Raw genomic sequence first — 27912 nt, forward strand, 5'->3', positions numbered from 1 at the left:
AAGTAGATAGAGAGGATGAATCCCTTTCATAAACTCAAAACCACCTGGGCATAACACTCCTGAGCTGTACACTTAAAAGTGGTTAGCATGGTAATATTTTCCCAAGGTCACAATAATTTTTACTAGCTAAATAAAGAGATAGGTTGCTGGAATAAGAAAAAAACAATCAAAAACAGTAACAAAGACCTGGTTTCAAATCTTACTAACCATACCAACTCAAACAATTAACTGTTTTTGAATCTCAAATGCGTCATCATTAAATTTAAGCCTCCCCTTTTTCTCAGGGTTCGGTAAATATTTAAATAAAACAAACTATAATAAACATTTAGCACAGTGTCTGGCACAGAGTAAATGTTTAAAAAAATTAGTTTCCAGAGCACCTGGCTGGCTCAGTCAAAAGAGCATGGGACTCTTGATCTCAGGGTCATGAGTTCAAGCACCACATTGGGTGTAGAGATTACTTAAATAAAACTTAAAAAGATAATCTTATAGACATGCCTAGGTAGCTCAGTTGGTTGGGCATCTGACTCTTGGTTTCAGCTCAGGTCATGATCTCAGGGTCACGAGATTGAGCCCCACGCGGGCTCCACGCTCAGCATGGAGTCTGCTTAGGATTCTTGCCCTCTTCCCCTCTCTCCCCTTCTGCCCCTTCCTGCTCGCACACACACACACTCTAAAATAAATAAAATCTTTTAAAAAAGATCTTATTAAAAAAATCAGTTTCCATCAGTTTGAAATCCTTACTCTCTTCATAATTAGTAAATCTATCCATTAATCAAGTATTAACTATGCACTGTGTGGATACATTTTAAAAGCATGAGGTACGGAAGAAATTAAGGACATGGATTCCATTTTCACAGAGTTTACAATTAAGTCAGGATGCCAAAGATAGTCACAGAGAGCCCTTTAAAACCCTACTATATTCATATAATATACTTCAGGGTTTTATACTATTGTTATGATAGAAATATTTTTTTATTGTGGTAAAACACAACATTAGAGCAACCCTCTTAAAATTTTAAGTGTACAATATAGTATTGTTATAGCAAATGTTATACAATTAGTTGCACAGCAGATCTCTAGAACTTAATCATCTTGTATAACTCAAACTTTATACCCACTGAATAGCAACTCCCTAAGTCCCCTTCCCCTTAGTCCCTGGCAACCACCATTCTACTCTGCTTCTATGTGCTTGACTATTTTAGGTACCTCATATAAATGGGATCATACAGTGTTTGTCATTCTGTCACTGGTTTATTTCACTCAGCATAATGTCCTCAAGATTCATACGTGTTATCACATACAGCAGGATTTCTTTTTTTATCTTGGCTACTGTGAATGATGCTACAATGAACACAGGAGTGCAAGTATCTTTGAGACCTGATTTCAATTTTTTGGGGGGGGGATAAATACCCAGAAGTGGTATTGCTGGATCATGGTATTTGTTTTTAATTTTTTGAGGAACCTCTATATTGTTTTCCATAGTAGCTACAGCATTTTACATTCCCACCAACTGTGTGCAAGAGTTCCAATTTTTCTTCATCTTCACTAACATTTGTTATCTTTTGTTTCTTTGGTAATAACCATTCTAAAGGGTACAAGGTGGTATCTCATTGTGGTTTTGATTTGCATTTCCCTGATTATTAGTAATGTCAAGAATCTTTTCATATACCCAATTATAGCCATCTGTATATCTTCTGGCCATTTGTATGTCTTCTGTAGAAAAATATCTATTCAAGTCTTCTGCCCAGTTTTAATCAGGTTATTTTGTTTGATTTTGTTTTTTTGTTTGTTTATGCTATTCAGTTGAAGTAGTTCCTTATACATTTTGGATATTAACCCTTTATCAGATATTTGGTTTACAAATATTTTCTCCCATTCCATAAGATGCCTCTTTACTCTGTTGTCTCCTTTGCTCTGCAGAAACTTGTAGTTTCATGTAGTCCCTTTTATTTTTTGCTTTTGTTGCCTATGCTTTTGGTGTCATATCCAAGAAATCATTGTCAAGACCGATGTCATGAAGCATTCTCCCTATGTTTTCTCCTAGGAGTTTTACAGTTTTAGGTCTTATATTTAAGTCTCTAACCCATTTTGAGTTGATTTTGTGCATAATGTAAGATAAGGATCCAATTTTATCCTTTTGCATATGGATATCCAGTGGATATCCAGTTTTCCCAGTACCATTTGTTAAAGAAACTGGCCTTTTCCCATTGGCACCCCTACTGAAGATCAGTTTACTATATATGCTTGCATTTATTTCTGGAGTCTTTATTCTGTTCCACTGGCCTATGTGTCTGGTGATAGATGTTTTATTTTATTTCCAGTATAGTTTACATACAGTGTTATAGTAGTTTAAGGTGTACAATATAGTGCAATTCAACAATTCCATACATCACCCGGTGCTCATCACAAGTTCCCTCCTTAATCCCCAACACCTGTTTCACCTATCCTCCCACCCACCTCCTCTGAAGTCATACCATGCACTTTTTCTGACCACAACACTATGAAACTAGAAACCAACCACAAGAAAAAATCTGGAAAGACCACAAATACAGGGAGGTTAAATAACATGCTACTAAACAATGAGTGGGTCCACCAAGAAGTCAAAGAACTCAAAACAGTACGTGGAAAAAACAAAAATGAAAACAATAGTATAAAACCTTTGGGATGCAGAAAAGCAGTTCTAAAAGGAAATTGTATAGCAATACAGGCCTACCTCAAGAAGCAAGAAAAATCTCAAACAACCTAACTTTACACCTAAAGGAGCTAAAAAAAGAACAACAAACAAAACCCAAAACCAGCAAAAGGAAGGAAATAATAAAAATTAGAGAAGTAAATGATATGGAAACTAAAAAAACAGTAGAACCAATCAATGAAATGAGAAGCTGGTTCTTTGAAAACATCAACAAAAGTGATAAACCTCTAGCCAGACTCAAAAAAAAAAAAGATAAAGGGCTCAAATAAACAAAATCACAAATGAAAGGGGAAAAATAACAACTGGCACCATAGAAATAAAAACAAATGTAAGAGAATATAATGAAAAACTATATGTCAACAAATTAGACAACCTAAAAGAAATGTAATATATTTTGAAGTCAGGAGGTGTGATGCTTTGTTTTTCTTTCTCAAGATAATTTTGGCTATTTGGGGTCTCTTGTGGTTCCAAATGAAGTTTAGGGCTGTTTTATCTATTTCAGTATAGAAATAAATGTCAAAGTACCACTGGGATTTGGTAGGGATTACATCCAATCTTTAGATCAATTTGGGTAGTATGGACACCTTAACAAAATTAAATCTTCCAATCCATGAACACAGGATGTCTTCCCACTTATTTGTGTCTTCTTTAATTTCTTTCACCAGTGTTTTGTATTTTTCAGTCTTTCACCTTTTTAGTTAACTTTATTCCTAAGTATTTTATTCTCTTTAATGCTATTGTAAATGGGTCTTCTTGATTTCCTTTTGAACAGTTCGTTGTTAGTATATAGAAATACAACTGATTTGTTGATTTTTGTATCCTGCAACTTTACTGAATTCATATATTAGTTGTAAGGTGGTAAATTTTATGTTATGTGTTTTTTACCACAACTTAAAAAAATCCTACCTGAGCAAATAGTGACTCATTACTATTAATCACTGACTTCTTAAAATGTGTTCGGTATGTAGCAAAGTAAGAGACACCTAGAAAACTGGTGTCAAACATTTTGTAAATAATTCCTCATCCCTGTAATCAGGTTTTTCTTGAAGAGTTACAAAAATATTGTACAATAGTACATTTTTAGCTTTGATACTGATGCTCCCCACATATCTGCTGGATATGTACTTGGAAATATTTTACTAGATACGACAGAGCTTTGGGGTCAAAGTGATTTGAATTCCTGTCCTAGTTCTGCCACTTACTAGTTGTACAATCTTGAACAAGTTAAACATCTCTAAGCCTGAGTTTCTTCATGTGTGTCGTAATAAAAATGTTACCTACACCTCAGAAGATCGTTATGAAAATTAAGTAAAATAGTAGGTAGCATGTGGATATAATGTCTGACTCATAGTAAGTGTTTAATAAAAGTCATTCATAATAAACAGCCATAGAAGAAGAAGGAGGAGGAGGAGGAGAAGTAGCAGTAGGAGGAGAACTAGGCCATCCACTCAGGCACCTACTACCTATTTATAAGCAAAAACATATAACTATATCACAACAGGGCAGGTTTAACAGTGCAGATTAGCTACAGTGGAAAAAAAATCCCCTCTATGTTAACTAGATTCATACTTATCAGTCACATAGACATTTCACAAATATCTGAGAAAGGCTGAAATACAAAAGTGTTTTCTGCCCATGTATTACTACTTGAAAAACATTTTTCTAACCTGATCCTCAACTATCCAAATTGGCTTTATTTGCCTTTGGGGAGAGGAAAAAGAAAAAAGAAAAGAAAAGAAAAGAATAAAGGAAAGGGGGATTATTTCCAGTTGAACTCACAGAGCCAAAAACCTGCTCTGCACTCACTAATTTTTAGAAAATTAAGTTTGACTCATGCTGATGCTATTAATCCCTGAGTTTATAGCATTCTTTGATCCCAATGAATCAAAAAAAAACCCCTCTCCCTTTCATATTTGAACTGGAGCACAAATTAATTGCCAAGGATACTACCCATGTCAAATCAATTACCATGTCCTGTCAATTTTTCCTTTGTAATGACTCCCTAACTATTTTTTCCTTTCCCACTGCTGCTTCATTAATGTAATCTGTTCTCATCTCACTCCTGGATATCTTCACTAGCCTCTCGTTGGTGCCCCTGCAGCTAGGAATCTACCAAGGTTTCTATTCCGTCCTGTGAGGAACCATGAGATAAATCTCCCTAAAATATTACACATAATTTTCCTAGTTACAATCCTTCCTTGAAGGATAAAATCCAAACCCCTCAACTTAACTCTCAAGTTTACTATCAGATTGTCTTCCACAATCTGATCCCAAACTGCAATTCAACTTCACCTCTCAAGGAAAGCCTTTTACAGCTGGTTCCCAAATGGCCTTTGTATATCGGAAATGAGACTGGCCAAATGGCACATGATCATTATCTCTAGGTTTTTTTTATTATGTTATGTTGATCACCATACATTACATCATTAGTTTTTGATGTAGTGTTCCATGATTCATTGTTTGCGTATAACACCCAGTGCTCCATGCAGTACATGCCCTCTTTAATACCCATCACCAGGCTAACCCATCTTTAGTTTATCAATTCTCAAACATTAAGTAATTTCTGAAACAAACGAACAAAAGATAAAGAGTATCCTTCATTTCCAAATACTCCTAAGACTAAAAACCCTAGAAAATGGATCCAAGGTTAATATATGCATAAAACAAAACCCATCCTATGTTTCTTCATTTCCCAAAAAATTTTACTTCTCAGACTATGCTCACAGTTATTTCTAGAGTCTTCCAACTTCCAATAAACCAAGACTGTCAGAAGATGAGCATGACACTGGTCTCCATGGTCGTAACTCATCAGCCTACCAATGTCATCAAGGTTTCACAATGCTCACTTCCATGCCCTCACCACAGCCCTCTCCTGTACTAGTACTGCAAATGAGATCACTGGGGGAGAAAACCCGGGGCTGGAAGCAGTGGAGGAAATCAGCTGCCAGGCTGCGAAGAGAATCCAGGAATTCTACTCTCTCCTCATATCCAACTACTAAAAGATGTCCATTTAGCTTTTGTCTGTTTTTAGTTTTTCCCCGTATTTTTTTCCTTTTGAATAGACAAGCTAGCTCTAAGACAGCATGACTCTCAAGATGTAAGAGCTCCTTCTTCATGTGCAAGCTGCAGCTCCTCCCGACCTCTATTTTCTGCATGTGAATATTTTTTTTAAGATTTTATTTTATTTATTTGAGAGAGAGAACGAGCACAAGAGGGGGCAGGGTCAGAGGGAGAAGCAGACCCCCTGCTGAGCAGGGAGCCCGATGTGGGACTCGATCCTGGGACTCCAGGATCACCACCTGAGCCAAAGGCAGTCGCTTAACCAACTGAGACACCCAGGCACCCTACATGTGAATATTTTAATACATTAGACTTGTACATTCTCTGTAGACTCCAGGGCTCTCTTGGTTAATGCTGATTGCAAATGCAGATCCAGAAACAACCCCTGGAAAGACAACTACCCAAGTTACATGAATTCAAGACTTGTTTTCCATTTTAATGGATTCCAGACCACCAAAACCAAACCGATTCATTATTTCTTTCAACAAATATTACTGAGCACATACTATGGTCAGGCCCACTAAAATACAGTGATTTTTAAAACACTACCATACATTCAAAGGCAGAGATACAAGGGACAGAGGTCTACTCCAGGATGAAGTGTGGAGTGAGTCCTTAATGCATCATTATTTTATAGTAAGAAGATCATTAGTCCCTCTCTGGCTTTTAAATGTTGTAAGAGTATGTTAAAGCAAGAATTCAACACAAGTAAGTAAGCATTTTTGACCATCCACTGTTTACTCAACTAGATATTATGAGATTCTAAAACAGATTGAGAACAGCCATATGTTGTTGAAAAAACACAGATTTTAGAATCATCAGCTCTGACTCTGTCAAGTCCTAGGTGTAAACTTGGACAAGTTACTTAATCTCCCTGAACTTCAGTTTCCTCATCTTTAAATGATGATTATTTGGAAAATCTGCCTAGTAAGGTTGTTCTGAGGATTAAATGAAATATAAAGTTCCTTGCAGAGGGCAGGTGCTCAAGAAATGTTTATTCTCTTCCTTTCAAAGAAATTAGGGCACTGACACCAATTAAGAGGTTATCATTTTAGTAGAAGGCCTAGAACAGTAAGACCAACAGTTAGACCAAAGGGAATGTGAGAAATACCAAAGGCAAAAAAAGACAGTTGGCACTGCATCAAAAAGGCTTCATTCTACTCATGACTAAAAGAAACATTCTTTTAGGAACAAACAAAATGTGATATTTCCATACGGTGGGATATTATTCGGCAATACAAAGATATGAAATACTAACATAGCTACAATAAGGATAAACCTTGAAAACACTATGCTAAGTTAAAAAAATCAGTCCCAAAGAACCACATATTGTATAATTCCATTCATATGAAATATCCAGAAGAGGCAAACCCATAGAGACAGAGGTATATTAGTGGTTGCCTCAACTGGAGGAGGGGGGAGTCTGGAAGAGATACCTAAGCAGTGCAAGGTTTCCTTTTGGAGTGATGAAAATGTTCTAAAATTGATTGATGTGATGTGATGTGATGTGATGGCTGCACAACCCTGTGAATATACTAAAAGCCATTTAAGTATATACTTTAAATGGTATGTGACTCATATTGAATGCAAATTGTATCTCAATGAAAGTGTTTTTTAAAAAGATTAAATGAAAATAAAATAAAATAAAAAGATTAAATGAGACAATGCTTATAATACCTTGGAAGAACTCAATAAATAAATGTAGCATAGGTTGATGAAGTTACTGATACTGTTTCCGGAAAAAAATACATTTAATCTCAATTTTTTATGCATGTTATTGATGAGAATTACCTGAACCCTTAATCTCAAAATTATAAAACCTGTAATACAGAAACAACTTAAGAAATCTCAGCAATGGCCTAATAACCTAAACTCTTATAAACATTTACAACAATCAGAAATAACAACAGTAAATTTGTCTGGTGACACCTATGAAGTTGTCTACAGGTACTTCAAGTAAAGTTTACTGCTTCTTCCTCTGTAATTTGTCTATTCATCTTTCTACACATCATTATCTATTGTATATGTCATTTTTTCCTACTAAGTGTAAGTTCTATCAGAGGAAGAACTATAGCCCATTCATTTTTGTATCCTTTGGGAGAGCATATTGCAATACTTGTACATAGTAGGTACTTAATAAATGTTTACTGAATGAACATTTAACTGAAAATTCAAGGATTTCTTGTAATTTCTCATCTATCTAAACTCCTGTTTCAGCCTCCTTAAAGAAGAGGAGAAAAGGGTTTTGAAAGCTGACCAACTTAGCAATTATATCCCATATTCCTACTAACAGATTAAAATGCCTCAACAACTAGTTTTATCACAGTCTTCAAGTTCCAAGTGCTCTCGAAAACAGGGAAATATTCTGAAACAGGTTAGTTAGCCCTGGGAAAACATTGAAAAGTTCATATAATCAGCCCATGATCTCTGCCATCATCACTAAAGTAAAATGGATGAGAAGCACTTCCTAGCTCCTCATTCTACTGCTGCCTTTCAGTGAACATTTTTTCCCCTTCTGGCACCACAGGCACTAATATTAGTAACTAGCAGCAAAGCCTTGCTACTCCAAGTATGGTCCCCAAACTAGCAGCATGGGCAAGATCTAGGATTTTGTTAGAAATGCAGAATCCCATTTTTAACTAGATCCCCAGGTGACTTGCATGCATGTTAGAATTCAGGCGTCACTACAGTAGAGCTGGCTATGCCTGGGCTCTACAGTCAGACTGTCTAGATTTGAACTCCACAACAGAACAGCTGGGTTACCTTAGGCAAATCACTTCACCCAGAGGTTCTTACCATGGTGTGCACTTCAGAAGCACCTGAGGAGATTTTTAAAATTCACAATGCCTCAGTCCCACCCCAGTGATTGACTTAATTAGTCTAGGACCCAATATTTTTTAAAGCTCCTCTAGCTAATTCTAATGTGCAGCCAGAATTGAGAACCACTGACTAACATTTCTAGGCTTCTATCAAATGGGACAGTTAAGAGTACCTGCGCCTCATGGGGCTGTGAGGAAAAAAATCTGATCATCTTTGAAAAGCTTTTGGCCCAGTACTTAGAACGTGTAAGTACTCAATAATTGGTAGTTGTTATCCTCATACCTGGAAACCTGAAAAATGAATTGTCCCGGAGAAAGGATTAAAAAAAAACAGGCTCTAATGTTCTAGTCTGGCCCCACCCTACAGGCAGGTACCTGCCAAACCTCATGAGGCACCAAAGAAAGGACACAATCAAAGAATGCATTATCCCCAGGATGAGTTTTTCCTAGCAGCAGACTATTGATTGAAGCTTCAAGGAAACTTAAGTGTGTCAGGTAATGGGTAAGCCATCTCGGCAAGGTGTCAGAAAAGGCCAGCACCTTCACTTGGAATGTATCGTTGGAGGGTGGGGAGCACTATTTCAGCACTTCTGTAACACAGGAAATCCCCCTTACCACACCTTCCTGATTTACACTGATTCTTGGTACACACCACATGTGTCCTCAACTCTCTTTTCCCCCTCCCCCCAAGTTTTCAATCATCCTGTTCCGTATTTAGGTGATGAAAACTTAAAACCTGTGGTTATAACTTCTATGAGAAATTTCATTTTGAAAGCTTGCTAAATTTCAACTTTCTTGCCGTGAGGAAAACAGAAGAAACAAAAGACCTCAGTCATCTACTAACACAAAAACCCCTAGTGAAGACATTTAATAAGTGTAAGTTTTCTGCTGCAAGTTGTTGAAAATCCTGACCTTTAGACTGGGATGCCATTCATATGCTTCTACAAATGGTCTATGAAACAAAAGCATTCATTTGTGTAATGGTTTTAGGTTACGTGTTTAGTTTCACCTATGGATTTTAACTTGGCTAAGCCTAGCCTGTTGTTCCTTTTGAATCTATATCTCACTGGATTTAACCTGAGTCTACTCTTCCAAAGGGATTCATAATGGCCAGGCAAATAATTCACAATCTGGCTTTTCAACAATTGCAAGGAAATAAACACCCAGATGAAAACAGCATACCTATTAAGGCACTGAGAGATATGTAAAGATTTATCTCAACGGTGATTACAAAGATTTTTTTTAAACTGTGCATGATTTAGTGACTATTATCAACAAAAAGCTCATGTTCTATCTCTAGCTCCTCTGCCTACTCACTATGGGCCTCCTCAGGGTAAATGAAATAGACTCTTCTTCCCTTTCACTGAGTGCACTGCAATAGCTAATGAATGTCTACCTTTAAAATAAGGCTTTTAAATTCTTTGTTGGAAGTCTCCTCAGAGATACTGGCATCCCACAGAGTGCTCTCAAAGTCCCCTGGTCCCATTCTCTGGGCTAGTTCTAACCTTATCCTGGGTTTGGACCTGGTCTCAAGGGAGTCTAGGATTCAGGTGCTATATTTCTAAGAAGACATTCTGTGGCCTGTCCAGGAGTTTGTCACTGAAGAACAGTTCAAAAAGATACAAGAATCCAGGACTAAACTGGACCCCAGCATACCTTGAAGCAAACACACCCCCTCACAAAAGCCATAGACCCATTCTAGCCTCCCAGAGAATTGGCTTCAGAGTGGCCCAGCCACAGCAGAATACAAGTGCCCACATGGCTCACTGTAGTGGAGTGAAGGGACTATCATTAGCTGTGGTACCTTATTTAAGAGTGTCAGGCTTGAAAGGAGAGGTCCCGAATTCTAATACCAGCTCTGCCACTTAAAAGCCATGTTACTTTGAACAACTTCCCTGAATCTGTTTTCTTATTTATGAAGTGGAAATGACAAAATTTAAAATAAACTTACTCTTCACAGTCCCTGTAAGGATCAGAGGTGTTTTTATAATCTTTAAAGAGCATTACAAATGTAACATATAATGATTTTTCTCCTGCAAATGACTGATTAGGGATAGCTACCTGTTTCCAACAAAACATTATGCCAGTTCTTCATAAATCTCACTTCTTTGGCTGACTAATATTCAAATTCACAGAGCAGCTTTAATGAGATGAGTGACATTCAAAGAAAATCAATAAATCCTCAGCTAGGGTTTCTTTTAAATCACACAGTGATACAATATTTGAACAAAAACTCAAAATATTTTGAGTGTCACTTTTCATCTGTACCCAAAACTTCACAAAGCACTTATTTCACTAAAGGAAACCATACTTTGATGCATAGAATTAGTTTTGCTGTGGCTTTTTTCTTGACATTACTTAAAGAATGTATTATAGCTAAAAGGACTAAAACGGATAAGGGTATTTAAAAAGACATTAGGGGAAAATAAATAATTTAGATCAAGTTCTAATATGGAGAAAGAAATATGATACTACAGCACTGCTTTGTTAGAAACTATGGACAAATAACAAACAGAAGCTCCTGGAAAAAAGTACCAATGAAAGAATTAAAAAGAATGGTTAAATTATAGCTCATCCATATATGGATTATTTACTCACTAAAAAAGAGACTGTAGTTACTGACTAAAAGATTATCTAGATAAGCAGGTTGTACAATATGACCCCAATTATATATTTAAAAGTTTATATACATCTGTATACATAGAAAAAGGTCTGAAAAGATACATGCCAGACTATTAAGAGTGATTATATCTATAGGGCGGGATTGGGGGTCATTTGAGATACATATTATTGAATTTATACCAGTGAGCCTGCATTATATTGGTAATTAATAAGATAAATAAAAGCAAAAATCTTTAAAAGTAAAAATATGAATAAAGAAGCTAAACATTCACCAGAAATACCATATATATTTTTTTTAAATCAGAAACAATGAATGGAAGAAAGCTTATTCCCTTTAGTATATTAAGATACCAAATAAATGGCAAATAATTAGTCAACAAGTATTTGCTGAAGAGCTACTATGCAAAAGACACTCTCCTAGATGTTGTAGAAACTACAGAATTGATATAATCACTACTCTCACAGTGACCTATAATCTAAGGGTAGAGCCAAGTCTACATGAACACATACAAAAAGATACATGAGAAGATAAGACAGAATATGAAAATAGCAAAGGAGTGATTTTTAGATAATAAATGCCTCAGAAATTCAGGCTTGATGAATGTTTCATGAGGGAATTAATTAGCTAAATCACTTTGAGCTGAGATAGTGAAGAATTCACAGAGAAGGACAAATGTGATCAGGACTTTGCAAGGTAGGAAGAATTCAGAAATGGGTAGAAAGTAGGCAAACAGATGATGGAGTGGGGGATCAAAGGGTCAGAAATGATGGCAGAGAGAGGAGAAGTTGACTCTCAAGGGCCTTGGAAAGCTGGAGGAGAGTGAGAACTTGCATGAGCAGACAAGAGAGGTCTCTGAAGGTTTCTAGCTGGGCAGATAATGGAGCTTCAGAAAGATTAATCAGGCAGCAGGACAGAGAAGACATGGAACCCAGGTCCCTGAGAGAGAGGTGACAGAATGAGGAGATAAGTGACCAAACTAGATGGAAACAGCCACAAAGGAAATAGTAATACTTTTCATGTAGCCCCATTCTCAAACTTCCAAATCAGACTCGAGCTAATATAAACCCCTAGAGGAAAGACCTTTGAAGCTGTCTCAGTAGAAGAATGAGGAACATAGTGCTGGTATGCTACAGAGACAGTGACAATGACCAACTTCAGAGTGAGAATGTCCTAGATCCAACCACAGCTCTGCCACTTAACAACAGTTTCTTAAATCACCCCGAGACTTTGTGCAGAATATATAAACCTCTTTGTTCCTTGGTGTCTTCATTTTAAGTGGCTATAAAAGTGTTCTCCACTTGAATTTAAAATCTCAATTCAAAGAGAATGACAGGGAGGGAGGTTAGAAAGGAAGGGTTCTCTTGAAACCTCACCCTTATCAGTTCCCTTTACCCTTCACAGGGTTTCACTGGGCTTAGAACTTAAGGCAGAGTATGGCTCCGTTTATAAATAAAAAATAAGATAATTCTAAAATTACCCAACAATTTGTTTACAACTTTCCAACTTTTTGAAATATACTTAATTTTCTGCTTTTTGTCCTGCCATTTCCTTTATATCAATAACACTGTTGATCCATTTCTATTATTCTCTTTAATGCATCCACTTCCAAATATACCTTCTTCCCAGAGAAACTAGTAAATTCTATTCCATATTAGATCAGTTGTTGTTCTATTCCTTCAATGTGTCGTAAAATGTGACAACCATCTCTTTCAACTGTTCATGTGTCTCCCTCTGACTATTCTTTTGTTGTTTTACCTAGCAACTATTTTGTGTCCTAACCCACAAGACTTTCATTATCCTCATGGGAAGGCCAAGGCACACATATTTTTAATGTTCCACAGGGTTTAATATAAGGCTTTTGAGTGCCAGAAAGATGAATGGATGAATAAATAAAATAATGATGAATCAAAGATGGGATCCCTCTTCTACCTAAGCATGGTAAAGAGAAAACAGGACTGGGTTCTAATCCTGGTTCTACCAACTGCCCATCTTTATGACCTTGAGCAAGTCACATGTCTTTTCTGAGTCTCAGGTTCTTCATACACACACACAATGTTTCTCATCAGATTGGTTTAAGAATTAAATGAGATAATATATGGAAAGATAGTAAGAGGTCAACAAACAGTAGCTATTATTAGCATTATTATTATACACCCTTAAAGCCAGGTCAAGAGCCCTCCTCCTAGGCACCTGTCCTGACTACTCCAGCTCTCACTTAATCTCCTTCTCTCAGCTCCTGTAGCCCTTACAGCTTCTTCTACATGGTTTAACATTTGATTATATCCTATCTCGTTCTTGTTATTATTTTTTCATATCTTATGTGTCTGAAAATATATTTAAGTCTGCTGGCTTAATAACTGATGTCATTGATTCTCTGCTCTACAACTCATTAGCTGGGTGGTCTTGGGCAAGTTACTTAACCACTCTGTGCCTTTGTTTCCCCATTTGTTGAGTGGGGAAAACAGTACTTTTCTCATGGGGTTGATAAAAGAATTAAATGTATTAGTGCATGTAAATTGCTTAAAATAGTACTTGGCACATAAAAAACACTCAATAATGTTAAGTAATGTTATTATTATATTATTACTATTATTAAACTACAGAAAAACATCCATTCTTATTTCAGAAATAATGCCCCAAATCTGGGCAATTTACCTTTTCCCAGCTTTCCAATCTCACCTTCCATCCTTCACGGCATTTTTGCCTTTCCAGAGCAAGTGAAAATAAGGTACTGGTTTAACCCCCAAAAATAAAACATCCTCAATACAAACATATAGATACAGATATGTACCCCATCTTTTCTATATGCAGCTTATATTTTTTACTCTTTATTCTTTGCCATACAAAAAACAAAACACATGCATTAAAGTTTCTAAATAACATAAATATTTTGCTTGATTTAAAGTGTCTGTTCCATGCAGTGTGATGACAGTTATCTCTGTATGGATTTTTATGTGTGTCAATGCCAGTGTGTTTTGACTGTAAATTCCTAGAGACAAAAATGACGTCCACTTAAGTCAATCAAACATAAATTCTGGGCACTTGGACTAAATTAGATTGAGTATTCAGAGAAGAATCTTAGAAAAATTCAGAGAATGAGGAGGGATGGATGGGGATTGGCTTAGCAGAAGGTTTAGTAGGAGAGGAGACAGGCAGAGCTTTGAAGAACAAGTAAAATTTTGAATTCAAGAGGGAGGATGAGTGTTCAAGGTGGATTATATAAGCAAAGTGGAGGGACTAAGCAAAGATTAATCTGACTGAAGTAGAAAGATAATACTGGAGACCACTGTGAAATTCTAAAAATATGAAGACCAGAGCACTTTGAGACTGCGGTTCATGCTCTATTCCTCTTGGCAGCCCCAATATCTAACACTAAGCTTGGCATAAATTAGGCAAAATTATACTGTTTTTTACTATACTAAAGTGAAGAAAACTGACAGAACTGAACTTCACTCAATCAAATCATGAAACCAAACGACAGCAGAGTTCAACAAGGTATCTATACCTGGTACACTAGCCACTAATCCAGAAATATGTATTTACTCTGGCTACATCACCATATCACCATCCACAGACAAGTGCAAGAAATAAAACACACCAAATTCTCTCATGCTCATATATTCTCTCTCTTACAGACAGACATACACACACACACACATACACACACACACACACACACACACACACCCCTACCTCAGTGCTCCCAATCCACTGTCTCATAGACTGAGACAGCTGAAAACTATTAAGGCACTAAGAAGCACCAAAGTTAAGATTCTTAACATCTAATCCATTTTGATGAAGGATTCTCAGAAGAGGGTCCTGACTCTAGGAGCCCAGACCATGTGACTGGCGACCTGATCAGGCCCAGGGAATCATGAAAGAAATTTCTTTTCTTCTATGAGGTACCCATCCCACCAGGAGGGCTTGGTAGAACAGGAGAGAGAATTTAAACTCATTTGGCAAGAGAAATAATGATATTTGGTATTAGCAACAGTAGAACAACTGTGTTATACAGGAATACATAACTCTCTGTGGATTACCTTTGGCCCCAATGACCAGGTGATAAATTATACAAATGTGGTTGTGATTATAAGGTTTATTTGTTGGATTTTCTGATTCACTGAAATTAATTAAGCCACCTCTACTCATAACAGACCCCAGGGTTTCCTGATCTCTACCACTTCCAGCACTCTACAGATGGCCACAATGACTAAATGATGGAACAACTATATCTTTGTGAGATACCATATTCAAATTCACCAGGTACAGTGAGTTGCAGCTAACATCAGGACTTGGGTACCAAATTTTAAACATTACAGAAGATGCATCCTTTTGTTCCCAAAAGGCAGAATAAGACATATATAAAACTTCAGGTGTTTCTGACACACTTTAATAAAATAGTAAATTAAATCAAATCCTTCTAAAGTTGCTGGCAGACAAATCATGAAATGCCAAATGATGAAGCTGAAAGTTCTTCCTTGGCCTAAAAATCTCCAGAAACTGCTTTTGGCTGATGCTGCTAAAGTGACAAGAGGTCAGTAGTATGAAATTTGACATTAATACCTCAGCCTCATTCATCTTCTCAGCCTCAGTGTCAAACAGGAACTAGATGCCTCCCCAATGAGTAAATTCATGAGTCGATGAATATTATAAAATACTAGCCTGTTTTTATTCTGTATGAAGAGTAACATAAAACTTATCAAGCAAGTTCTAAAACCTTTTCTTTCTCTTATATACCCTATAATGTAAGAACCAAATTAATTATTAAATTGTAAATTATCTTTCAATCATGCTTCATAACTCAAACCTCACCAAGTACTTTAGCTAGAGTATGTGAATGTGTGCAATAATTTTGAAAAGAAGAATGGGAGAGGGCAACAGGCATTGCCCATGTTGAAAACATGTCCTTCCCTTCTCCAATAGAATAAGAGAACTTACAACAGCCTCTAGTTTCCTATAGGAACAATACCATTTTACTATGGCTAACATTCAAGATTCTCATAATGTAATCTGGATTTACCCAACCAACCTTTTCCCTCAAATATGTACTTTCTTCTTCAATTACATATTTTGGAACTAACAAAAATATATTAGAACTTCTTAAAACTCAATTTAGACATAACTTTAGCACTATGAGCTTTTCTTAGAATCATCTCTAACAGGGCGCCTGGGTGGCTCAGTCAGTTGAGCCTATGACTCTTGATTTCTGCTCAGGTCGTGATCTCAGCACAAGAAGTCTGCTTGGGATTCTCTCTCCCTCTCCTGCTGCCCCTCCCCCTGCTTGAGCTCTGTCTCTCTCTCTAAATAATCATTTCTAACATGCACTTTATTTTTTTATATTTTTTAAATTACAAACATTTCTTAACCAACTGAGCCACCCAGGCGCCCTCCGAAACATTTCTGAATTAACAAAAAAAAAATGTGCAAATAGGCCTCTAAAAAATATAACATAGCTCTGGCAACATGAACTAAGATAATTCTTAACATGTGCCTTCTATGCAACCAGATTGGTCCCTTACTACCTAAACATATATTTAGGCTTTGCCCTCATGCTCTCTCCCTTCAGTTAAATGTCCTCTCGTCTTGTCACTACCTCTCCAAAGTCTACCTCTTTCACAAGGCCCAACCTAACTCCTACCTAAGTCTGGCCCATATCCACCTCTAATTTTTCCGTTACACCTGGCAAACTATGTTTCACTTAGCACTTCTTTCTATATTGTCTCTGAGTTACTCTTAAGTTTTATCAGTATAAATGTTATCTCACTAATTAAGCTATTAGTTCACTGACAGCAGGGACAGTGTCTTTTGAAGGGTACAGGTCACTCTGTAGAATGTCTTTCAGTTTGGTTTGGCTACAGTGTTTTCTAATTACAGAGAGTTAGGGATTCTTCCAAAGAATATCAAAAAGGTAATGTGCCTTCTCATCACATCATATCAGGGAATACATGATTATCCACATGATTTATCTGCTTATGTTAAGCTTGATCACTTGGTTGAAATGCCAGTCTGTCAGTTTCTCCACTATGAAGTTAGTATTTTCCCCTTTACAGACTCTCTTCTTTAGAAACATATCATTAAAAGCAGCCTACACTTAAAAGGACAAAAATCAATTCTACCTCCTAGAGAGAGAAGTATCAAAGAATTTGTGGACTTAAGCCAAAACCACCACAACAATTCATATGGGAGAGATGCTTTGAGGCTATGCAAATATCCAGTTTTACATTAAGGTCTCACCTATTTATTTTTTAAGATTTATTTATTTATTTCAGAGAGAGAGAGAGAATGCAAGCAGGGGGAAAGGGAGAGGGAGAGAGAGAGAATCCTCAAGCCAACTCCCCCATGAGCACCGAAGCCCCATGCGGGGCTCGATCCCAGGACCCTGAGATCACGACCTGAGCTGAAACCAAGAGCTGGATGCCCAACCAACTGAGCCACCCAGCCACCCCTCACCTATTTATTTTAACACTGATTAGCAGATCTTGCATACAGCAATTATTACTGTGTTCTAATGGTGATTTGGGACACTAATATTTATTTATTTGATATTCTGCCATTCTTTGTCTAGCTTGAAACTAAATAGAGTAGGTAATCAATAAATACTTGTAAATGTAACTGAATTTCAAGAAACCTTTATAAAACCTTTATTTTAAATAAAATGAGATAACAAAAGGTGAGTAAGTTCAAGGCAAATATGTTTTTTGGCAGTTGTGCTGTTCTTATGTCTTATGTCTTGATTGATGGCATGGAAATAGAAAAAAAATTAACTACCTCACCTCTACTAAAACTGGGAAAACTTCCTGGAGAAAGGTGAACAATAATAACAGCTGTAGAGTGCCTCAGAGTTTATAAAGTGCACTCATATTCATCATTTAGAATTTCAGAAGCTCTCTGAAGAGAAAATTTTCAAGACGAGAGAGATAAAGAAACTTTTGAAGTTTGTGAAAAAGCACAATTAAATCGGGAATTAGAAAATTAGGCATAGAGGGGTGCCTGGGTGGCTCAGCTGTTTAGCGTCTACCTTCGGCTCAGGTCATGATCCCAGGGTCCTGGGATCGAGTCCCACATCGGGCTCCTTGCTCAGCGGGGAAGCCTGCTTCTCCCTCTCCCACTCCCCCTGCTTGTGTTCCCTCTCTCGCTGTCTCTCTCTCTCTGTCAAAAAATAAATAAAAATCTTAAAAAAAAAAAAAAAGAAAATTAGGCATAGAAACTAAGTAAGGCTAACAAGGAAAAGCAAAAATAAAGGCAAAGAAGAAACAGATACAATGTAAAATTAGTAATAGGTCCAGTGCAAGGCTTTAAACCAGGTGATAAAGTTGATTTAAATGCATAGCATGAAACCAAGATGACTTGGATTATGTAAGATAAAGAGTACATGGTTAAAATAATGAAAAATGTCATTAAAATAAGCATTAAGAATGAACTTATAAGACTATTCTTTGAAGGTGAAAAATGAATAGAATCTTCGCATACAAATTCACTCATTTCTTCATTAGTCACCTCCATTTTCCCAAGGCTTTAACAGTGTTCTTTTTTTTTTACTTTATTTTTTTACTTTTTTATTGTTATGTTAATCACCATACATTACATCATTAGTTTTTGATGTAGTGTTCCATGATTCATTGTTTGTGCATAACACCCAGCGCTCCATGCAGAACATGCCCTCCTCAATACCCATCACCAGGCTAACCCATCCTCCCACCCCCCTCCCCTCTAGAACCCTCAGTTTGTTTTTCAAAGTCCATCGTCTCTCATGGTTCATCTCCCCCTCCGATTTCCCCCCCTTCATTCTTCCCCTCCTGCTACCTTCTTCTTCTTCTTCTTCTTTTTTTTCTTAACATATATTGCATTATTTGTTTCAGAGGTACAGATCTGAGATTCAATAGTCTTGCACAATTCACAGTGCTTACCAGATCACATATCCTCCCCAGTGTCTATCACCCAGCCACCCCATCCCTCCCACCCCACCCCCCACTCCAGCAACCCTCGGCTTTTACAGTGTTCTTAAGCCAATATATATCCAAAAATATTTGGGGAAGCTCTATATATTGCTAGACCTTTTGGAATATACAATAATTAGATATGGTCCCTTCCTATGAAAAATTTGCTTTCTATAAAGGTAAAACATTTAATGGAAAGGAAAACTTTTCATATACATGTTACAAGTTAAAGAGCAAAATAAGGCAGGGCACCTGGGTGGCTCAGTCATTAAGCGTCTGCCTTAGGCTCAGGTCATGATCCCAGGGTCCTGGGATCGAGTCCCACATCGGGCTCCCTGCTCTGTGGGAAGCCTGCTTCTCCCTCTCCCACTCCCCCTGCTTGTGTTCCTGCTCTCGCTGTGTCTCTCTCTGTCAAAAAAATAAATAAAATCTTAAAAAAAAAAAAAATAAGGCAGACGGAGCCAAAAAAAAAAAAAAGAGTAAAAGCTATAACAGTCCAGAGAAAGAAGAGATCACTATGCAATGATATGCTCAGGAAAGGCCTTGAGAAAATAAGGGGCATTTGCAATGGGCCTTCAGGAATTGGGTGGCGGGTGAGATATGAACAAAGCCAAGAGAAAGGCATTCAGAGCAGAGATATGTGGCTGAACAAAGGAATGGGGTTGAGATAATGAAGGTGCTTTATGGATAGTGAAAATTAAGTAGGTCTGTAATAAAAAGTATATGAAAACACAGGATACAAAATTGTAAGCTGAGACTGAAATGTGAAAGGCTTTGAATGCAAAGTTGAGGCGCTTTAACATTTTCTATAAGTAATCCAAAAATAATCAAAATTTCTGGGCAAGAGTGAAATAATGAATACGATATTTTAGAAATATCAAGCTGGCTTTTGACATGCATAATAAATGGTGTACAAAAGGTAAGGCAAACAGTAAGATTCCAAGGTATGAAGAACAATCCTATTTTTATTTCTTCCATCATCACCATGTTTGTATGAAATTCAAGCTGCCTAAGCATAGAGTAGAATAGATAACTATATTAAAAGAGTAAACAGAGACTCTCCCGAAGTGATACATAAACAGTGGTTTTAGAAAGTTAAGAGAAAATGCAGTTGCAACTAAAGCTTAAAAAGTATGTGAAAAATAGAAGTCACATGCCTTGTTAATTGCACTATTCATTCAGGGGGAAACAACAACAAGTCACAACAAAGGAGCAATATGAATTAACCATAAAAGTGTATTTTACCTAAGCTGGAACTATTGGTTCATGTCACTGTTAGCATGTAAGAAAACTAAAGATTAGTCTCTTCTCTCATTACCACAAAAAAAGTAAGCCACCCTATGTTCTCCACCTCCATTCCTTAAAGACAATTCTCCCTACATTCCCTTAATCCTCTCAAACAATTCCCTAATTCTATCTCCTTTCTTCTGTATAAACTTCTGTCTCATTGAATCTTATTCACTTCTTAATCTCACTTCAAAATATTAAATGTTATAAATTTTCTGAAATTGCTCTTAATAAATGTAAGATCCTTAGCCTTTACATAGTGCTTTGTAACTGACAAAATATTTTACACACATTACTTCTTAAAAGCCTCACAGAAGCAATGCACAGCAGGTATTATCATCATCCATATGCTACAGAGAAGCAGCAAGCCCAGGGCCACACAATCATAAGTGATAGAGTAAGGCCTGCAATACAGGCTTTCTAAGTCCAAATTCCATATTCCCTTCTTTAGCATTCAATTTCATAATGTGCCAATAGGTGTATCTTATTACTCAAAATGTATGTTATTGCTCTGTATTATGTTTAAGTCAATACATCTTGTTTTTAATAAGGTGCTTATGCCCAAGTGCCTATTACAGGGCCATTTGCTAAGAAGACCTAATTATGTTGAAGATGTTCATGATGATGATGATAATTATCACTGGATGAAAAGCGACAACTGAAGTATTATGTTTGCAAAATTGCTAAGACTATACCAAAAATATTTTTGCCTATAATGCAACATGCAACAACAAAGACAATATGGGTGATTTAAGGATATGTGAGCATCAAAGGGCAGAAAGAGGGCATTCCTACTCTCTTTAACTCTGCTAAGGCCTCAAATACTGATATAGTTCAGAGCATCTTATTACGAGGGAGACATAAATCAAAAGGCATTCAGCTAGGAGCAATAAAACAGATTAGTGTCTGGAAGTACAGACTTTAAAGAAAGTTTTAAAAGAATTAAATCCAGGTAGTCTAGATAAAAAACAGCTATGAGGAAACCTTTTTTTTTTTTTGAAGCTGTCACTCACACCAAAGAAATTATTTTGAAGATAGATGTCTAAAAAATGCAAAAAATAAATAATCGTAAATATTTGGAGAATATTTATAAAAGGAAAATTCAAGATAGATATGCTGGCAAAAACCTATGGGACAGAACTCACTCCCACAAGTGTGGTAAAAACTACATTCCTAGAGATATTTAATACCACGTTGGACAAAACAAGAAAAGGATTCCATATGGAATGATCCTGTACTGGCCCCTGAAGTGCTGGGAGGATTGAAGATGACCTCTTAGATCTTTTCCATTTCTGATTTTTTTTAATTCTATTAAGTTTTATGGGGCACAGCCTTCTGTCAATTTCCTTTCTCCTGATGATGCCCACTTTCTCCTTTCACAAAGGGAAACAAACTGTATCCTTCATTTTTAAGCGGATCTCATGTTCTCAATGAATTGGTAATACAATGCTAGGTACAAGTTTGGGAGAAAAAGGCCAATTCCTATAATTTATAATGGTCCTTCTCCCTCTCCCCCCAGTGGTTCTTGAGGTTCTTATACATTTTTTCAAAGTAGTAGTTGACATGGATTCGAAGAAGAGCTGTTTCATCAGGAAAACCATTAATATTCTCCCTTCTCATGTCTGATCACAGAGCTGACAGTGACCCTGGGAGCTATAAGGCCCTGGGTCAAATTACCATCAGAGCTGCTGTTCAGGATTATCTTTTACCTTTCAGCATTTTATGCTGAGTGACAGCAAAATCTATTGCAACCCACATTTTTATGGCAATGACATTTACCTTTGAAAAAATGTAGCCTTACACTCCTATACACTGTGGCAAATGTCGTAAAAGTCAGTCCTATTCATGCTTTAAATTCAAGAAGCCTCAGCCTTGCTCTCTTTCTCCACTCTGGCACTTAAAAAAAATTTTTTTTCCCCAGCCACCCTTGAGATAGATCCCAGTATCTCTCCAGAATCCCCATTCAGTGAAACCCCAGAATGTACATACAACGGCATTTCCTCGTTTTGCTGGTTTACAAAGAAAAGATGTAACAAAATCCAGGGAGCTCTACGAACCTGTCCTTGAGCTCTTTAAAAATAAAACTGAGGCTCACTTATGAAAAGGGACAGCAGGGCAGAGATAACCCTCCAAGAATGGACACCGATGCCTCTTTTATACAATCTAAACAGTCTCAGTAGCTGAGGACCCACCAATTCCCATCTTGACTATTTGAAAGAAATATGCCCCTACCCACAAAGAAAATTCATATATATTAACACTACACCCTCTAAACAAAATTTTAAATGCCATTTTCATTTTTCCCTAGTAAAAATGAGGTTATTCGAACCTAAAAAGATTGGCCTCTCACACTTGAATATGATTTGGAGTTTTCAAAACCCTTCCAACACTTAACTCATTTGATCCTGGCCAGAAAGACGGCTGGCATTTATAATCCCATTTTAAAACAAACAAACAAAAAAAATGCGACTCTAAGATTAGAACCCACTGCGGAGATATTCAAACCTTCCCCAACAAAAAGGTCCAATCTAAAAGGAATTATCCAGAAAACTTTAGAGTGGGTTTCAAAAGAGGCTGTATCACCCATATCCTCAACTCAGGAAAGCAAGAAATAAGAAAAACCAAAAGGCACTTTTTTCTAGAATTTTAGGAATGAAACGTGACCCTGATCCATTAGTAGCCTATGAACCTGTCTGAATTTTCTCAAGAAACCCACTACATCTTCTCCCCCCACAGGACTGGCCTGCCAATTGTTCTGGCTACAGTTCTCGGCCTCAGAGTTCAGACGCCCAGCGAAAGGCCGGCAGCCGGGACCAAGACAACCTGGCGACCCCCTCTGCGTAATCACGTCAGGAGTCCCATACTCCGGTGTCCCCTAGCCCACTGCCACCAGCTTTTCAGAGGAGCTTCTACCAGGCTCTCCTCCAAGTCGGCTACCACCCCCACCCCACCCCACACACACAGCGAGTGCTCGCTCCTATTCCTCAAACTTCCCTCACCCCGCTAGACTGGAAGCAAGTTTCTCACCATCCTCATAGTTTTTGAGATAGTAATCCGGACCGGGGCCCCCGCGGCTTTTCGCCGGGTTCCTCAGGTTCTGGAACTGCAGGAAGTCGGTCCTTTTGCCCCCGAAGCGCAGAAAGGCGGGCGAAAGTCCCCGAGCCAGGGTCACCAGACGCTTGGAGCTGCAAGGGTAGAGAAAGAGAGAGGAAAGGATCCGGGGGGGAAGGCGAGAGGGCGTGGGGCACCGACCAAGGCCCTCTTCCCACTCTCCGCTAGTGACCTGGCGGAGGCTACGGGCTGTGTCCACTCCAGCCCGCCATCCGCGCGGGCCCCGGCATCTCGCGTGCGCCTGGTTCCCGGGGCTACGCCTCCTGCGCCCAGCCTGCCGCGGCCCCCTCCCTCACACAACCCGACGCTGCTCGCCAAAGGTACTTCTTTCCAAACGGTTAGTCTGTTAACAGTGCTTGTGGGGAGCGGCGGGGGGGGGGGGTACTTCTGCTGAGAACACGGGGCTAAGGCGCAATTGCCCAGCTTCTGCCACTGCTGGGAAAGCGCTCCTGGTGGAGACGCGCAGCGCGCGGACTGCCGGGCTCCGACTTTTGCCAAACTTCTAGGCTGAAAGCCGAGATCTGCTTCCTCCGCCCCAGGGGCACCGCAACCTCTGTGGATTAAGGTGAAACCTGCCTCCTTTTTCTCAGACCAGGTACCTGAGGTCGAGTTCTTCTTCTTCTTCTTTTTTTTTTCTCTTAATGCTAAAGTTGATTTTCCTTCAACACTGTCTTGTAACAACCGCATCCATCTCCCAAACCCTGGACAAGAGATTCCCCGGGGTAAATCCCTGCTTTTCTGAGAACTCTCCCCATTTTGCCTTGCATGGTAAAAGCAATGTCTCTTTGGTCCCTTAAATAATTCAGCCTGATCTCAAGAAAGGTAACATCCTCCTCTCTACTCTGAGTTCAGCTTCATCTTTTTCCTTCCTACGTGGGGCCCTTTGGAAGCAAGCTCTGGGAAAAGTGAAGTTTGCCGAAATGTAGAACCTGCTCCTCGGAGGAGACTCGGAGGAGACTCGAGGAACACCAGAATGGCATTTATATTTATTTAGATGCAGGATTTCCATAAATAAATAGTTTTTAACGCCAAAAGCTACTTCAGGGAGGGGTAAAGAAGGAGCAGTGCACATGCTCTTAGTACTAAGACGATCAACTGTTGAATTCTGGATCTGTAAGTTATTTTTAACGCGTTGCTGGTTCAGGTTCTGAAAATCCAAATGTAGAAAACACACAGGATCATAAAGGAGGTGGATATGAAATCAAAAAGCCGGGGACTCCTGTTTCGGAGAGTTGCTGACAAAAGTGGTAGCCGCCCTGAGTAGTCCGATGGCCGAGAATGTCTTTGGCCGAGGACTCCAGGACTGCGTTCTAGGGCGGGCGCAGTCAGGGCATCGCGCGGCCCCGCAGCGGGCAAAAGAGACATCTGCGCCAGTACCACCCGACAGAAAAGGCATTTCCAACAACCGCCCACCCAGAAGCCCGCACAGCCAATGCAAATGCGCCCCGCCATGGCTTCTTCCCCGAAAAGCCGCCTTCCAGAATCTTTTCTGCAGCATGCATTTAACAAGATGGTTTAAAAGGGAAGGAAGGAAAAATAAGCCCAAAGGAGTCCACGCAGCTGGAGTAGTGCTATGCAAGTGGGGCGTGTATTTCGGAAAACCCCCGTCACCCCCAACCAACGGACGAGTTCAGAGACGCGCTCTGCTCATGATAGAACTTCCGAGGAGGAAGCCGGGCGGCGCGTAGTTCTTCCCGCCTTCCCAGTGGAGGCACCACCAGGAACCGAAACGGCGGCAGCGGCGGCAGCAGCAACACCAACCGCTCAGTACTCCCGCAAAGCTCGCTCCACGTAGAAGGAGCGCTCCATGTGGCACCTCCGGCTACCTGCCGCGTCCTCTGACCCCGCTGAGGCCCGGGCAGAACCGCAGCGCGGAGGGGCGGGAGCATGCCAGGAGCAAAAATGGATTTCGCATGCAGTTAAAGATACTCACGAAAGACGCGCGGCGGATGCGGCCTCCGGGCAGAAAAGTGGGACTGATAGAGCGCTCAGGGCTCTTCGGGAGAGCCCACAGCTGAGGCTCCAATTTGGAGGGAATTTTTAATAACTCAACACTGGATTCGACATTGCAGACGATTTATTTTTTTTTTTTTTACACAACTCTGTCCCTGATGGGAAGGGATCTTAGTTCCCTAACTGCTAAACAGCAACAGCTCAGAGAAAGAGTGAGCCCAATTAGATACCAAGCCGTTGAGTAAGGGGCGAGTCCATGACCACAAACCACCCGGTTTGGTAATCCACTGGTGCCGAGTTCAGACCTCCGAAACAACCCCGGAGTATTTCTAGGACCCTTTCCGCTCTCCTTATATACCCTATGACTGGAGCGAGAATTTTTTTTTTCTTTAAAGAAAAACTAAACTATGCACTTACCGCAGGAGATTTAAGGAGGAGGGACTGGGGGGCCATTCGGTCTATAAAAAAAAGTCTTACAAAGTCCTGAAGTCTGGAAAGGACAACGGAGGATATAAAAGAAAACTTCAAAAATCTGATCCAACTTGCCCACCGCTCAAGTCTGCTTAAATTCGTTTTCTGTCTTTGAGTGGGAGAGAACAAATCGATCTTTCCGTGGAAAATTCCACTTTCGTGCGATCCCCGCTTGAACACTCACATACACACACACAGAGGCACACACACTCTCTCTCACACACACCCATTCCTCTCGGGTCTTTGTTGCTCGAGACCTTTTCTTCGCTTTTGTAACTGCCCTGAACCTCTTGTTTCTTTTTCAGAAGGAGACGGGAGGCTAATTGTGGATATATGTAAGCACAACATTTTTTCAGTCATAACTGATAAGTTTCTGAAATGCCTTCTGCATTGCAAACATGTGCATCTTAATAGAAAACACTGCTTTTCTCAATCACCAGTTAAAGCCTCACAGCAAATATTCCAGGAGGAGGAAAACCTCTTTTCTTCTCTTTGTGAGATCCGCTTGGCTTATTTTCTTCTTCTTCTTCCCCCTTTGGAATGGGGGATAGGAAGGGGTGGGGGTTGTTACTTTAAAAAAAAAATGATCCATGGAAGCCCCTGCCTTACCTTAAGAAATCGAGCCAGCCATCATGAATGATGGAGGGATCCAGCTGCAGAGAGAGGAAGTTCTCATTGACTGTCCTGACTGGGTTCTTGGTGCTCACATCAAGGAGAATCAGAGTCTTTTCCTTCAAACCTGGAGCTCTGTCTACAGGCAAGGGTCTCCTGTCTCCAACTTGGGAGGAAAGGGAGAGATGGAGCAACAGAGCCAAGAAGAGAGCCACCGGGGCTAGGCACGCAGGGGGGCGGGAGTTGCTGGAGGGCATGGCTTCAGGGAAGGCACAGAGCAAGCACCCTCATTAAATCCCTCTGATTTAAACCTCTCTTCCTACAGGGTCTCACTGGTGACTAATTGTCCTTATCTAAAGTGTGTGTCTGTCTGCCTCCCCCCCCCATTTTTTTTTCCTTTCCTTTTTTTCCCCCCTCTCTCGCTCTCTTTCTCTCTCTCTCTCTTTTTTTTTTCAGTGTTTTGGTGCTGGTGGAGCGAACTCACGCCCCTAGCCAGCCTTCTCAGCGACTCGTGCCAAGAGTACTCGTTCACCAGCACCGCCCCTTTAAGAGATTTCGACTGCAGACATTTTTTAACTTTTTAAAGGTGAGGGGGTAGGGGGGAGAGGCGGGAAGTAGGAGGAAGGGGTGGCGTTGTACCCTCCTGATTTAACCCTCTAAGGTCAGGAAGCAGAGAGAGGGATGGAAATTGTATGGTTGTAACGTTTTGGGTACGGGGCGGGACGCCTTGTTTTTACTTCCCTCCCAGCGAGGCTCTGGGGAGGGCGGTTCTAGCTTCAGTCCCGACACGAAAGCCCCAGCGCCAGCCCTGGGCGCGCAGGAGTAAAGAGTGCGCACCCGTGGTGCGCCTGTTTCTCCTGACAGCAGCAGGCATTTCTTCTGCTCTGGGCCCTTCCCTTGGTATTGAAGGAGCAAGAGCAAGAGTGGTTAAGTTGCAGAGGGGGTCCTGCGGCGGCGACTGTGATTCCTGCCAAAGCACAGAGTGCAGATAGAGACTTCATGGACACAAGTATGGACCTCTGCTACGCGCTGGGCTGCCTCACAGAAGCATCCTCTGACCTCAATAGGGAAAACAGTAGCCAGAAGGAATAGAGAGTGACCTGGTCAAAGGGCTTATCCGCCGGTAGGGGCAAAAGGGCCCAGGCTGCGTGTGGCTCCGTTCTGCCTGCAGCCAAGGAAAAAGTGTCTTGGGGACTTCAATATACGCTGACTTAGGCCAAGTCAAAGCAATCTGGTCCATGCTTGGACAGTCTGGGCAACGCTGCGCCCATCTGAGCCATGGCTTGGCCACTCCACTGTACAGCCAGACTTGCCCCTCCAGCCCCTCCTTGAGATGGACCATGG

At 39.6% G+C, this 27912-nt stretch overlaps 1 protein-coding gene across 1 annotated transcript in view; it reads right to left on the reverse strand.

The window, feature by feature from the left end:
- HPSE2 (heparanase 2 (inactive)) overlaps positions 1 to 27442 on the reverse strand; it is a 683675-nt gene extending 656233 nt beyond the window's left edge. The window contains exons 1-3 of the mRNA XM_021699985.1: positions 27406 to 27442; positions 26566 to 26854; positions 23449 to 23606 (exon numbers count right to left, since the gene is read on the reverse strand). Of these exons, the coding sequence (XP_021555660.1) occupies positions 23449 to 23606; positions 26566 to 26854; positions 27406 to 27442 (484 nt within the window). The remainder of the gene's footprint in view (positions 1 to 23448; positions 23607 to 26565; positions 26855 to 27405) is intronic.
- Positions 27443 to 27912: the final 470 nt, after the last annotated feature.

This window comes from Neomonachus schauinslandi, chromosome 6 (genome assembly GCF_002201575.2).
Source record: "Neomonachus schauinslandi chromosome 6, ASM220157v2, whole genome shotgun sequence".
NCBI classification, from domain to species: Eukaryota; Metazoa; Chordata; class Mammalia; order Carnivora; family Phocidae; genus Neomonachus; species Neomonachus schauinslandi.